General features: G+C 35.3%; 1 protein-coding gene across 1 annotated transcript in view; it reads right to left on the bottom strand.

Annotated features, from left to right (window-relative positions):
* The window catches only part of TTN (titin), a 241,485-nt gene that overhangs the window by 90,769 nt on the left and 137,032 nt on the right, over nucleotides 1-13,684 (bottom strand). Inside the window, exons 177-190 of the mRNA XM_075831506.1 lie at nucleotides 13,390-13,470; nucleotides 11,937-12,020; nucleotides 11,323-11,427; nucleotides 11,004-11,090; nucleotides 10,623-10,685; nucleotides 10,086-10,160; nucleotides 6,605-6,655; nucleotides 5,751-6,149; nucleotides 4,162-4,437; nucleotides 3,707-3,982; nucleotides 3,474-3,613; nucleotides 967-1,093; nucleotides 616-879; nucleotides 139-405 (exon numbers count right to left, since the gene is read on the bottom strand). Coding sequence (XP_075687621.1) covers nucleotides 139-405; nucleotides 616-879; nucleotides 967-1,093; nucleotides 3,474-3,613; nucleotides 3,707-3,982; nucleotides 4,162-4,437; nucleotides 5,751-6,149; nucleotides 6,605-6,655; nucleotides 10,086-10,160; nucleotides 10,623-10,685; nucleotides 11,004-11,090; nucleotides 11,323-11,427; nucleotides 11,937-12,020; nucleotides 13,390-13,470 — 2,295 coding nt within the window. The remainder of the gene's footprint in view (nucleotides 1-138; nucleotides 406-615; nucleotides 880-966; nucleotides 1,094-3,473; nucleotides 3,614-3,706; nucleotides 3,983-4,161; nucleotides 4,438-5,750; nucleotides 6,150-6,604; nucleotides 6,656-10,085; nucleotides 10,161-10,622; nucleotides 10,686-11,003; nucleotides 11,091-11,322; nucleotides 11,428-11,936; nucleotides 12,021-13,389; nucleotides 13,471-13,684) is intronic.

The following is a 13,684-nucleotide window of genomic DNA, read 5'->3' on the forward strand; positions in this document are numbered from 1 at the left end:
GACTGTCCGATAGGTTTCCTCCATAGTGGAAAATGTACAATGATTGCGTAATAGCAATGACCATATAATTATATACATGTATATAATTATATCAATAACAGTTACAGCTGAGTGACTGCCATTTAACAAATATCATACCTAATACTTTTAGATTGGCTGTTGTATGTAGACCTTTAACTTCTGCTTTAATTTGGGAGATGTCATCGAGAGTCACTTCTCTGATTTCCAGTCTGTGATTCTTGCCATCTTCAGAGATAAGAATGGTTCTACTTGTGTGTAGTTTCTTGTCATTTCTATACCAAGTCACAGGCATATTCTCATGGGAAAGCTCAAAATTAAAGATAGCTGTTTCTCCTTCCTTAACAGTCTGATCTTTAAGTGGTGAAATAAACTTAAGTCTGATTCCTGAAACAGAAGTATTTCAAGTAAACATACCGTTCAGTTTGCTACCAGGCAGAAATATACTCCATATGAATTTTAGGGTAGAGCAAGAGTCAGTGTAAGTTACTGATTAAAGGTATTTATTTTGATTTCTATTTTTTTTTAAACTTTGCTGTATATGGATTTTTTTCATTAAATGATGTTTGCCCATCCCTACTATTGTAAACGACTTGCCTTCTACTGTGAGCTTGGCTGTTGTCTTTTTGCCATCAACCTCTGCAGTGTATTCCCCTTCATCATCAAATGCTGAGTCATTAATGACAAGGATATGCTTTTTTCCATCAGCAATAATGTCAAATTTGTCTCCGGCTTTAATAATATCTGGGCCTTTTGACCATATGACATTTGCTTCTCGGGTAAGAGCACATTCAAATCTAGCCTGGCGCTTCTCTGGAACGGTAATATCCTTTAGAGGAACAGCGAAGTCGAGCTCAATTTCTGAAGGCATAAGGTGGTTCAAAGAAAAGCGTTAAGAGAACAGAGAACATATAACACTTAAGGGCCTAATTTTCAAGTGAAACATACCTTTTACATTAAGAATTGCTGAGGTCAGGGCATTCAAAGCCTGGAACAGAACTTCGCCTGCTTGGTCAACCTTGACTTTATGCATGGTAAGGAAGCGCTTTCCTCCTTCAGCTTTGATTTCACAAGTCTAGAGGACAAGCAATTTGAAAAGAAAAATATTTTAATTCAAAACTATATATTGTTATAGAATATAATGCATCCTACAAACAACTGTTGCACCCTAGTACTCATTTGCTTTTCTATTCCTTAGCTGTTTGCTTAAAATCTTGTGGCTACATGTTTAAAGATGATCTGTCACCAGATTTCACAATAATTAAAACCACAGAAAAGGCCATACTCACCACCTAATCTGTGAGTATGGCCTTTTCTGTGGTTTTAATTACATTCTATGTCCCATTGTTTTGCATATCTCAGATTTCACAATACAAACTGCATACATTATTAAAAAATCTCTTAGACCTGATGAAGCTGGTGTATTTACTTTGAAAATTCATGACGGAATGGCGGTATAATTCTCTCTCAAAGTGTTTCTGCCTGACATTAAACTAAACATGCTTATTTTAATATTAGGCAGGAAAAATTAGAAAAAGGATTATACAGCCATTCTGACATGGATTTTAAAAGTAAGTAGACTAGCTTCATCAGATCAAAGAGATCAATTTAGTAATGTATGCAGTTTATATTGTGAAATCTGGTGACAAACCTTCTTTAATACTTACATTCATATATAAATTATAACCACCATTCTTCATCTACCTTCTTATTGGTAAGATAGTGATGTTTATTATTACATACATATTTTTAGGAGTGGAATAATTGATTCATGGATTTATTGTAATTACCGTATTTTTTGGACTATAAGAGGCAGTTTTTAGCAAGAATAAATCTTGCTAAAAAGTCCCTGCGTCTTATAGTCGTCAGTCAAGGGACCCAGCAGCGCCGGGACCCCTGACCGCTCCTTACATAACCCCTTCCTGACCCATGATGTGCCGGCACATCATGGAGCGGGGAGGGATGACGTATGGAGTGGGCTCACGTGCTGAGCCTGCTCCTTACACTGCAGGTGTCAGCGGCTGACACGCTGCTCTAATGGCCTGGAACTGTTTCTGGCCGTTTAACTAGTTAAATGCCGCAGTCAATAGCAACCACAGCATTTATAGGTGTTTTCCCATGAAGGACATTTATGACACATCCACAGGATATGCAAAATGATTATCCACTACTCACTTGATCAGAGTATGCCCACTCAATATCAGCAGAGTGCAAATTCCTAGTCCAGGGATCCCTTCCGGACAATCGATTGATACCAAAAATCTTGAGGACAGCATCCATATGTCAAAGTAGTAAAAGGTGTTTATTTACACATCCCAATAATAAAGTGCTATGTTTCGACTCCGCAGGAGTCGTTGTCAAGCATGCTTGACAAAGACTCCTTCGGAGTCGAAACGTAGCACTTTATTATTGGGATGTGTTAATAAACATCCACAGGATATGTCATAAATGTCAGATAGATATGGGTCAGACCTCTTGGACCCGCATCTATCTCTAAACCCCGTTCTATCTTACCCGACTCCGCTGTCTTCCGGCCACTTCACTTCCTGGTTACGCAGTTTCTGTAGCTCCCATACAACTGAATAGTAGTTACGGAAACAGCATAGCATGCTACGCTGCTTCTGTAACTGCCATTCACTACTCTGGGAGTTACGGAAACAGCGTAGCTCAGCTAGTTATGCTGTTTCCTTAACTCATCCATGTATTGTACCAGCGATCTAATGATTGCTGGTTCAAGTCCCCTAGAGGAACTAATAAAATGTGTAAAAAAAAAAAAGTTAGATACATTTTCAGGAGTGTAAAAAATGTTTAAAAGTAAAAAAAAAACCTTTTCCCATTTCTCCCCAAGCACAATGTAAAAATAAAAAAATAATAAAAAAGTTGGTATCGCGCGTCCGTAAAAGTATGAAACTATTACAATATAGAATTATTTGACTCACACAGTGAACGGCGTAAAAATAAATAAATGTAAAACCCCAGAATCATTGTCTTTTGGTCACCATAGCGCTAAAAAGAATGAAATAAAAGGTGATAAAAAAATTGTATGTACCAAAAAATTGGTGCTAATAAAAACTACAGCTCGTCCAGCAAAAAATAAGCCCTCACACCGCTCAAACACTGGAAAAATATAAGTTATGTCTCTCCAAATGTGGTTAAACTGATCAAATATTTTTTTTTAACCAATAGTTTTTTCTTTGTAAAAGAAGTAAAATATTAATTTTCTTCCTATTTTCTGTTGTCTAAAACCTGGGTGCGCCTTATGGTCAGGTGCGTCTTATAGTCCGAAAAATATGGTATTTTTTTCCCCCTTCAAATATGAGGTAATTAGCAACTACCCCCTAGAGGCCCTTCTCTGTATAAACACTATAGGATAATAGGCTGAACGTGACAGACTTGTGTCTTTATTTAACCTTACTATGTTACTGTGTTGCTTAAAGGATGGCTTTTTGACTCACAGGTGATGGACGTAATACTTCGCCTTTCAGCTTCCATTCTCCAGGAACATCTTCTTCAGATATCTCACAGTCAAAGGATGCAGATTCTTTCTCATAAATCTGAACATCCTCAATTGGTTTAAGAAGGTCAACTTCACGATCTAAGATATCAAAAGACAGGTCATTTAATGCTCTGTTAAACATTTTGCATGTTTAAATATTTTTAAACCTAAACAAGTGTAATGTTTACATACCACCAAGTGTGAGTTTTGCTGTGACTCTTTTTCCTTCTACCTCTACGGAATATTCTGCTACATCTTCAGGACCAGCATTTTTAATGATTAAATAAATGCGATTTCCATCCTTTACCAATTCAGTTTTGTCATTTGGCTCTGCTGGAATCTCTTCATCTCCTTTGAACCATTTGATGTTTGGGGTTTCCTTAACTATATCTGCTGTAAACGTTGCTGAAGTCTTGGGTTTTACATGCTGGTCTCGAATAGGTTTGACCAACCAGTCACGGATGACCTCTGAAGAAAAGACAATAATTTGAAAGTTTTCATTTAATGTTTCATATTTTTACATTTTGAAACATAAAATGTATTACTCTTTGAAGGCACACTTAAAATCACACCACTAAAATTCTATGACATAATTTTATTTTTGTTTCGCATACATTAAGTTTAAAAAGTGCTAGTTTTAAACTCACCAACTACTTTCACATTTGAGGAACATTTGATATTAGCACTTTCCACAGAGCAAGTATATACTCCGGCATCTGGATCATCAGCTGCCAAGATGGTAAGTGTGCGATTCAATCCGATTATATTAATTTGGAATTTGCCTGGCTGTTCACTGAGTCTTTTTCCATTTTTGGTCCAGACAACATCCCTGTCTTTGTTTAGCTCACAGCTCAAATACAATGGCTGTGTTTTGACAACAGTGACTTCCTCTTCTAAGGTCTTTACAAAGCGAACTGGCAATTCTGCGGGAAATGCAAATGTATTATTAATATAGTAATATGTTGCTTAAACCACTATGTCCATAACAATATTATTATTAACCCCTTCCCGACATTTGACCTATCCATACTCCAAAGTCGGGTAGGGGAAGTATGGAGCGGGCTCACAAAGTGAATCTGCTCCATACAATGCCGGTGTCAGCTGTTTGTTACAGCCGACACTTCAGAGTAACGAGCGGCATCGCGCTCGAGCGCGATCCCGCTCGTTTAACTCGTTAAATGCTGCGGTCAATAGCAACCACAGGATTTAAACCGTTAGAAAGAGGGGGGCGACCCCCTCTAACAGCTCATCGCGCCCCGCGAAACGCAATCGCGTGGGGGGGGGCGATGGTTGCTATAGCTGCCTTGGGCTTACTGGAGGCCCCCAGGTCCACCATCTTTGTACACCTCCGGCAGGACTTAATAGATGCCTGTCAGAATCACGATATACTGCAATACAGTAGTATTGCAGTATATCATGCAAGCGATCTAACGATCGCTGGTTGAAGTCCCCTAGGGGGACTAATAAAAAAAGTAAAAATTAGTTAAATAAAGTTTTTTTTTTGTGTAAAAAAAATAATTAAATATTAAAAGTTAAAAAAAAAAAACCTTTTCCCATTTTCCCCCTAGAGCATAGTAAAAAAAATAAAAATAAACATAATTGGTATCGCCGCATCCGTAAAAGTCTTAACTATTACAATATATGATTATTTAACCCGCTCGGTGAATGGCGTAAAAAATAAAATTGTAAACGCCAGAATCTCAATTTTTTGGTCACCTAATCTCCCACAAAAAAGGAAATAAAAAGTGATCAAACCGTCGCATGTACACCAAAATGGTATTATTGAAAAACTACAACTTATCCTGCAAAAAATAAGCCCTCATACCACTTAATCGAAGGAAAAATACAAAAGTTATGGCTCTCGGAATTTGGTGACACAAAATACATTTTCTTTTTTCCACTTACGTTTTTACTTCTAAAAGTAGTAAAATATAGAAAATACTATATATATTTGGTATCGCCGTAATCGCAAAAAACCATGGAGGAATCGCAAAACTACAACTCGTCCCGCAAAAATCAAGCCCTCATTCTACTATATCGACGGAAAAATAAAGACGTTATGGCTTTTGGAAGGTGGGGAGGAAAAAAACGAAAATGAAAATCTGAAAAAGGGCTGCGGCGGGAAGGGATTAAAAATTTACAAAGTAATACACTATAAACAATATGACAAATAATATCTATTTTAGTTTTTAATTCAATACCTATTTGTTTTTATTTTTGAAATAAAAGCAAATACCTTCAACAATCAGTTTGGCCGTTGAGGTTTTTTCTTTGTTTCCAAGTTTTGCAACACATGTATATTCTCCGTTGTCTGACAGCTGCACGTCAATGATATGAAGTTTTCTATCCTTGCCATCAGCAATGAATTTATGCTTGGGGCTTTCTCTCAGGTTGCTGCCATCTTTCATCCAGGTGGTAATAGCAGTAGAGGGTGAAATAAGACACTCAAATATTGCAGAAGAACCAACAGATTCTGCTTCTTGTAGCACAATGTCCTTCAGCTCTTTAACAAACTTCAGTGGAACAGCCTTCAATTGGTATGAGAATGCAGGCTCATCTGGAGGTTTGTCACCACCACTGCCAGGACGAAGCTTCTTCTTGTCAGCATCAAGGGGTGAAGGTGTCTTTTTGACACCTAAAATTCAGATTTGGACATGGGAAAACTTGATGAGGCTTTCTCTTATGCTAATGTAGCAACTTAACTGCACTCCAGGCATCATGCACATTTAAGGACATATACTTGATGTATAATTTTATACAGCAAAGTAATATATAAAATGGTTATATTGTAATGTATGGAAATGAATGAAAATTAAGTAACAAAATACACAACATCCTTCATCATAGTAAATCTGATTCATTTGTTTTAATTGAAAATCACTTATGAAATTAAATGTCTGTTTGCGTGATCAGGTGTCTTGCATCTGTTAGTAAATCAAGCAGGCAAATTTAAAGAATCAATGTTATCTACGTCAATATGGAAGTATCCATACAATAAATAAATGCAAAGCTACCACTGATACCACTTATATGTAAGTTTTGCAGAGTACAGACGTAATAGAAACATGCCAAAGTGCAACACAATCTCACCTTTCAGTGGTAGTTTACCCTTTGGTGATTCTTCTTTTGGTGCTTTACCATCTAAAGTGAAACAGTTAGTGAGTGATATTAGTAAATTTTTCTAAAAAATGTTGTGCTGGGTTTCTAAAATGTGTTAGCTGCATAAGTGAACTGTAATGGGTTAAATAAAACTACAATGGACTAAACAGGTAGCGAAGGTAGACAAAATTCTCGTGTTCATAAAATAAAAAATATAGAGATATTAGCCGATTCGACATGCATATCTGTGACATTAGATTGTGAACTTTCATGGAAACTTCTTCTAAACACAAAACACAAAGACAGACGATATAACAATATGAAAATAGATTTGTATGACACGTACATATCCTTGACACAAATGAAGAATGGACAAATATAATGTAGAAATGGAATGAAAGACGACATATGGTTTCTTTTCCAAAGATGTGCATGAAGACGAGTTTATGAATAAATGCAAATGATAATCAGAGTCTTCAAGCATGTATGAAATAAGCCTTTCATCCAAGAATATTTAGCGCACATGAAAATGATGGTGGCTGGTGGCATATGAAGTTTTAAAGAAAATCTTTTTTTGAGTAGAATCTCCTCACCTCGTCTTCCCATAGCCTTTGCTGGAGTTTCAACAGCACTTTTTTTAGTATGTTCGCTGTCCTCGCTCAGTATGTCTTCCTCAGAACCATAATCAGTGTGTTCGGATAGACTTTCTATTTCTTGTTCCCAGGCTTCCTCTTCCTCTGCTTCCTCAGATTCTGTTTTCTGAGGACTTAATTCCGTTTCATGTACAGGGGTCCTTGACAGAGGTGATTCTTTATCTAAGGATATCTTTGTCTCTGCTTTTTTCTGGCTAGTAGGTGTACTGGTTCTGCTGATCACCTTTCTAGAGGTGTCCTCTTTAGCTGAGATGCCTTTGCTAGATTGAATTTCCTTCTCAGTAGTAACGGGAGTCCTAATCTTCTCAACTTTTTTAAGTTTTGGTATTAAATGCTTTTCCTCATCAGCCTGTACTTTAGAAGTAACCTTTTCTCTATCTATTGGAGTTTTAAGACGACTTATTTGTTGTATATGGGCAACACTTTCTTTCGTATGTTCTTTCGCCTTTTCAGGTTGTACAATCTTTCCTTTATCTACTGGTCGCTTGATTTGGTCTTTTGTGTCACCAAATCTGGTAGTCTTTGTTTCATCAGTTATTTCTATAGCACCTAGTTTCTGTTGCTCTTTTTCCCTAGCTAAGTCCATTTTTCTGTCATCTACAATTAGTTCCTTTTTAGGTTTTTCTGAAACAGGTGTTACATCAATATCTTGCTTTTCTGATTTTGCACTAATTAAATGTTTCATCTTAGCCTTTGCAGTATCTATAGGCAATGTTTGATCAATGTCACCAACTTTGTCAACTGTGTCTTTTAAGAGTTTATCTTTGTTATTTAATTCCACACTAGCTTTTAAGTGAGATCCATCTTTACTTATATCTATAATATTTTCATCTTTTATTTTATCTACAAACTTGTCACCTTTTTGTCCCAAGTGAGGTGTTTTTTTAGGTACTTTTTGATCACCCCCAACTAAATTTCTTAACTCATCATCTTGAATCGCTTTGTCCACATCTAACTGTTCCCCTAAACCATGGATCTTGGGTTTGGATAATTTAGTTTCCTTTACTTTTTTGTTTGTTTTTTCAGGCAACTTCTCAAATAACTCATCATCATGAGGTTCTAAAAATTCACTACTGTCAACACTACTGGTTTCTAATCTTTCTTTATCATCAATTAATTCTTTTGGAGAGTGCTTTTTTCTTAATGTCTCAGCCTTATCAAGAGTTTTGTGCACTTTTTCTGTCTTAATTTTTTTCTGAGTTTCTCTTGTGTATTCATCCTGGCTGTCCAATGATTCCTCACTTTCAGTACTACTTCTTTCTATTCTTTCATCTGCAGCCAGAGATTGGGAAATGACTGGTTCTTTTTGAGGAACATTTTGCATTATCTTTTTAGCCTTTTCTCCAGTTCGATGTGTTTTTGCATCTTTTATCTTTTGGCCAGGTTTTGTAATATGTTCAATAACAGGTTCTATTGTAGGAACTTTTTTAATTACTTTTTTAGCCTTTTCTTTATCTGTCCTAATTTCCTTGATTATCTGAGTGGGTATTTCATCATCATCTAGCACCTCTTCGCTTTCAGGACTGCTAGTTTCTATGATTTTTACTTTTTCCATCCTTGGAGTTACAACCTTTTTTACTTTCTTCCCCGCTTCCTTGGTTTTAATTGTAGTTTCTATGTCTAGCTCAATTCCTTTTATAGGCTCTTTTTTTGCTTTTTCAGCTAGACTGGAAGTGTCTTTTTCTTTTAACTTTCTATCCTTTTTACTGGATTTTATTTTTGGTGTGAGTGGTTTAAGATCTTCAACTGCAAATTCTTCTTCAATGATGACAATTGGTTGATGCTCCTTGACAGGTATTTCAACCTGTTCAAATCTATCCTTATCATTTATACTTTCTTCTTCCTGTAACTCTTCATATTCCTCCTCAGATATATCCTCTGTATGTTCAATGATTTCTTTTGGCTTCAGTTCCTCAAAAGTCTTTGGTTTCAGAATGACTTGGACCTCATCTTTTTTATGTGAAATAGTTCTCTCCACTTCAACTGCATCTATGTGTAGTTTTACTGCTTTAAAAGACAGATCTTCTTTGATTGGAATGACACTGTCACCAGATACAAAAGGTACCCTCCGAACTGCTTCTACCTTGCTTTCTTCTGACAGCATTTTACCTTTCTGCTTTATCTTTATTGAGGCAGCAGGTTTCTCTGTGACCACAAAGGTTTTACATTTAGGTCACAAATCAAGACCCAAGAGGAAAGAACAATTCATAAGATTCTAAAGAACAGAACATCATACACATACTGTAATTGACATGGAAAGGACACATATATACAAATATTTAAATTTAATATAGACACTAAACACAAACAATATAGATAATAGAGTCAAAGAACAACACAAAAACAAACACACTAACCAAAGTTTTTTTTAACCTAGAACAAGGGAACTAAACACAGACATAGACAGATATTCAAAAATAATGAAACAAACAAATAATGGTACAAAACACAATAGCCTATAACGCAGAAGACCTGGTAACCTAATAATGAATAGCAATATGATCCTAAGTTGTTTGGTTTATTAATTTAAAAATCAGTTTTACATCTCTAGTAAATTGTGTTTCTATAATCTTTTTTTATAATTCATTTACTATGTGTACTTGAAAAATGCATTTATATTAAAGATTTGTGCAGTTTGGAGAGTTGAGTATTTTTTGTGTAGGCTTTAAAAGGGTTGTCTGTGTAAAGCCGGTGGGTCTTGCTTCTCTTATCTCCGGCAATGTTATCGCTAGGGGCAGTCTCCTTTAGGTGTACATTTACTCTGCATTGAAGCCTCCTCTAGGTATACATTTAAAAAAACATCAGCATAGAAAATGTACCTGTTTTCTTTCCAACCACTGGAGTTGTAACTGGTGCTGTAACTGCGGCTTCATCCCCTTTCGGTGATGGAACAGCTGTAGAGTGAAATGTATTAAGTATTGTTTATTCTTTTAGAAAACTGTACTACAGTAAAGGTCAAGGATGTTGTGCGCTTTAACATTCTAAGAATGTTTGGGTTGGTTAGACATTCATATCAGTCTGTACTAGCATTATAATATAATCAATATAAATATAAAATATGGAACACTATTTGAAACTTAAGGGTATTGGTTAAGAAAAGTCATCAATGAAATTTAGAACTTTTCATTTGTAAAAAAATTGAGAGTTGAGACTTATAGCAAAGTACATGAATACTAATATATGTTCAGTATAAGAATTATAATAATAATAATAATAACAACAATAATAATAATAATCAGAATTATTCTCTTAAAGCCTACAAAAATGTAAAAACATTTTCAACTGTAATTTAAATACAAGAACTTGCCTAAAAACAATTACATTAGAGGTGACCATTTTTAAAGATTTTATCCTACCTTCTACAGGTGATGGCACTTTCGGTGGTGTGGACACTGTTGAAGGCTTAGCTTTTTCTGGAACTTTAAACATATTATCATTGGTTAATTAAAATTCAGACTTTTAAATTATTTTCTCTTGATCTGTTAAAGAAGTAATACATATATGAAGTATACAAATGTTAAAGTTAGGATTACACAATTATATATACAAAAGAAGATTTCAAAGACACATTAGTGAAGATGATTTTACTCCAAGATAAGAAAAATGATGATGGTTAAAGTCAATGAGGTAATGTCAATGCTTTTTCTTCTTATTAGGAAATAGTTTAGTAATTTTCATATAGTTTATTAATTTAAAGCCAATTGTCCAGTTAGAAGAGAATCCCAAAATGCATGTACCTTTGGCTGGTTCATATTCTGGTTTAGCTTCTTCTTTTTTCAAAGTTGGAGTTACCTCTGGTAACTTTTTCTTCTGGACTTCCGTAACTTAAAAATAGTATTGTAGTTTTACAAGCAAGGCTGATGGAGTTATTTTATTCAAAAAGTTTTCTTAATGGTGGAAGATTGATATATGAATATGAAGCATTGTCGGCACTAAGTACCATTCCTCAGATCCATTTAAGATGTATTTAAAATACATTACAAGACAAAAGAGTCAACACAACAAAGTACAGTACACTACATAGATTTTTAATTAATAAGACATAATGCGAGTTACCTTCAGGTTTTTTAATCTTCTCTACAGTAGGTTCAGTTTTTTTCAGTTTCTCTGCTTCTTTTCCTACAGAAGGCTCTTCAACTTCCTTTTTGACTGGTTTTAAAACTTTAAGATAGAGAACGTTTTTACTCTGGGCTGCTCAAAATACGGCTTGTCAAGAAAATTTCAAACCGGCACGTAAAGTATCAAACATTTTGAAGCATATAGAACAAAGAACTTGGTGCCATTAAGAAGTGCATAGGACAGACAATAGTACAATGACAACGATTAATTATTAGAAATAGATTTGTGTTTTTTTGTTTGTATTTTTTTATATCTGCGGCAGGATTACTTTAAAAAGCTTGGTCATATAAAAAGAATAGAAGCTCGATAACCATTTAACGCTATCCCAGTTAGCTTTGTTTGACTATTAGTAAGTTGTAACGTTATAATCAATTTACTATTATAACATAAAATTATTTGTTTTCCTATAAAGCAAAGCCAATTTAATTATCACATCTTGTTAGATGTATTATAGCTGAATAATTGAAAAAAAATATGAAATATGTTATAATGTTTTAGTAGCAAGATTCTATTATGTTTAGCTGAACGTTCTAATAGATATACAACTATACCTTTTTTAAAACTAACTTCTTCTTTTTTTGGAAGAGTAATCTCAGGTTTAGGTTTACGAATTATTTTCTTTTCAGGTTCAGGTACTTCAAAAAGATACAATTTATTTTCTTACTCTTAGAAATTTTTGTGAATTTGACACTTGCATATGTTTTGCTGTACAGGTGATTAGTCCCTGACAATACCTCTTGTGAACATTCTGGTGTTCCAGATTTTCTGAGTGACTCACATATGTTAAAGCGTAACTAAACGTTCGATCAACTTTTTATTTTCTAGCAGCATGTAATATAAATATGTTTTGTAATATACTTTATTATTGAATTTGGGCTCCTTTTTGTGTTATATGTGTTTTAAATAGCCACTCTGACACTTTTCTACCACATTTTATTTCTTGTATTTCTCCTGTTGCTAGCAGAAATCCGTACACCATTTGAATGTATCGGTGTACGGATTCTGCTGCCTATGAGTACGGGTGGGTGGTGGCCCCATCCTGACGTCAGATGTGCACGCCCCCATCGTGATGTCAGGAAGATCTCTGTGCCTATATACACTACACAGTTCTCTTTAGTGTAACCTGCAGCAGCAGAGCGCATGGAAGAGACTGTGCAAGGAAGAGACTGTGCGCACTGGTCTCTGTGCCTGGATGATTCTCCACCTTCCCTCCGGCAAAGAGTCTAGGGACACTGTAATCTGAGCAGCTAATTAGCATAGATAAGACTAGGACTGCTCTATCCGTCCGCCCCCCGCCCCGCAATCACCCTGCCGTCCTGTCTTATCTTCCCTGGACTTGCCAGGGAAAGTGAAAAAAAAAAAACGCTGATTCCTTTCTTCTGGAGTGTGCAGAGATATTTCTCTACATCTCTATATATAATGGGTTCTATGTGCATAGCTCAGTGCACACTCACAGTATTGTAGTTTTCACCTCAGAGTTCACTGCCCATGAAAGACACAGACAAATCGTAACATCACACACAGTAATACACGCCCCTAGCAACTGCGAGAATCAGGAAGTGTGAGAAAATAGATGTGGACGGTTTCACAAGAAAAAAAAGCTGCAAAAAAAGGTACTTTGAAGTGAAAAAAATTGCTAGGAGTAATGTATTCACATAGAGGGACATAATAGCAGTTTCAATTATTTTTTTTGCGAAAGTTTAGCTACGCTTTAAGTCTTTTATAGTGACACATTGTAAGCAAATACGCTATGGTCCAAATTAACTATACTGCTAAACTATTTAAAACTGCATTCACTTTTTTTCAGACAATACAAGCAAAAATGTTTAAAAAAATTACTAAACAAAACAGTTAAGACGACATAATTCTAACATAAAATAGAAGCTTAAAATACACAAAAAAAGGATGTAAAGAAGTATTTTTTCTTTACTACGTATGAACATCACTAACAGTAGCTAGGTATTTATTTCACTCTTCTCTATTTAGTGTGAAGAGTTAGTATACCTTTAGCTGCCTTAAGTTCTACTTTCTCAGGCACAGGTGGGGCTGGTTTTTCAGGTACAATCCTCTTTTTGGCTTCTGGAGCTTTAAAGAAAATAATTGGATGTTTACTGATTTGGTAATTCTGACAATCAGATTTGAGATATTAATGAGATGAACCTGTTTTAAGGCAATATAAGAGCGTTAGCTTTGTGAATGGTACATTATATCGACCAAATAAACATATTTAAATAAAGATGTGGAACTTAATGTGATGATATGACAGCAGCTGTTTAATGAAGTGACATGAAAAATAAAA

Source organism: Rhinoderma darwinii, chromosome 6, assembly GCF_050947455.1.
Source record: "Rhinoderma darwinii isolate aRhiDar2 chromosome 6, aRhiDar2.hap1, whole genome shotgun sequence".
Lineage (NCBI taxonomy): Eukaryota > Metazoa > Chordata > Amphibia > Anura > Rhinodermatidae > Rhinoderma > Rhinoderma darwinii.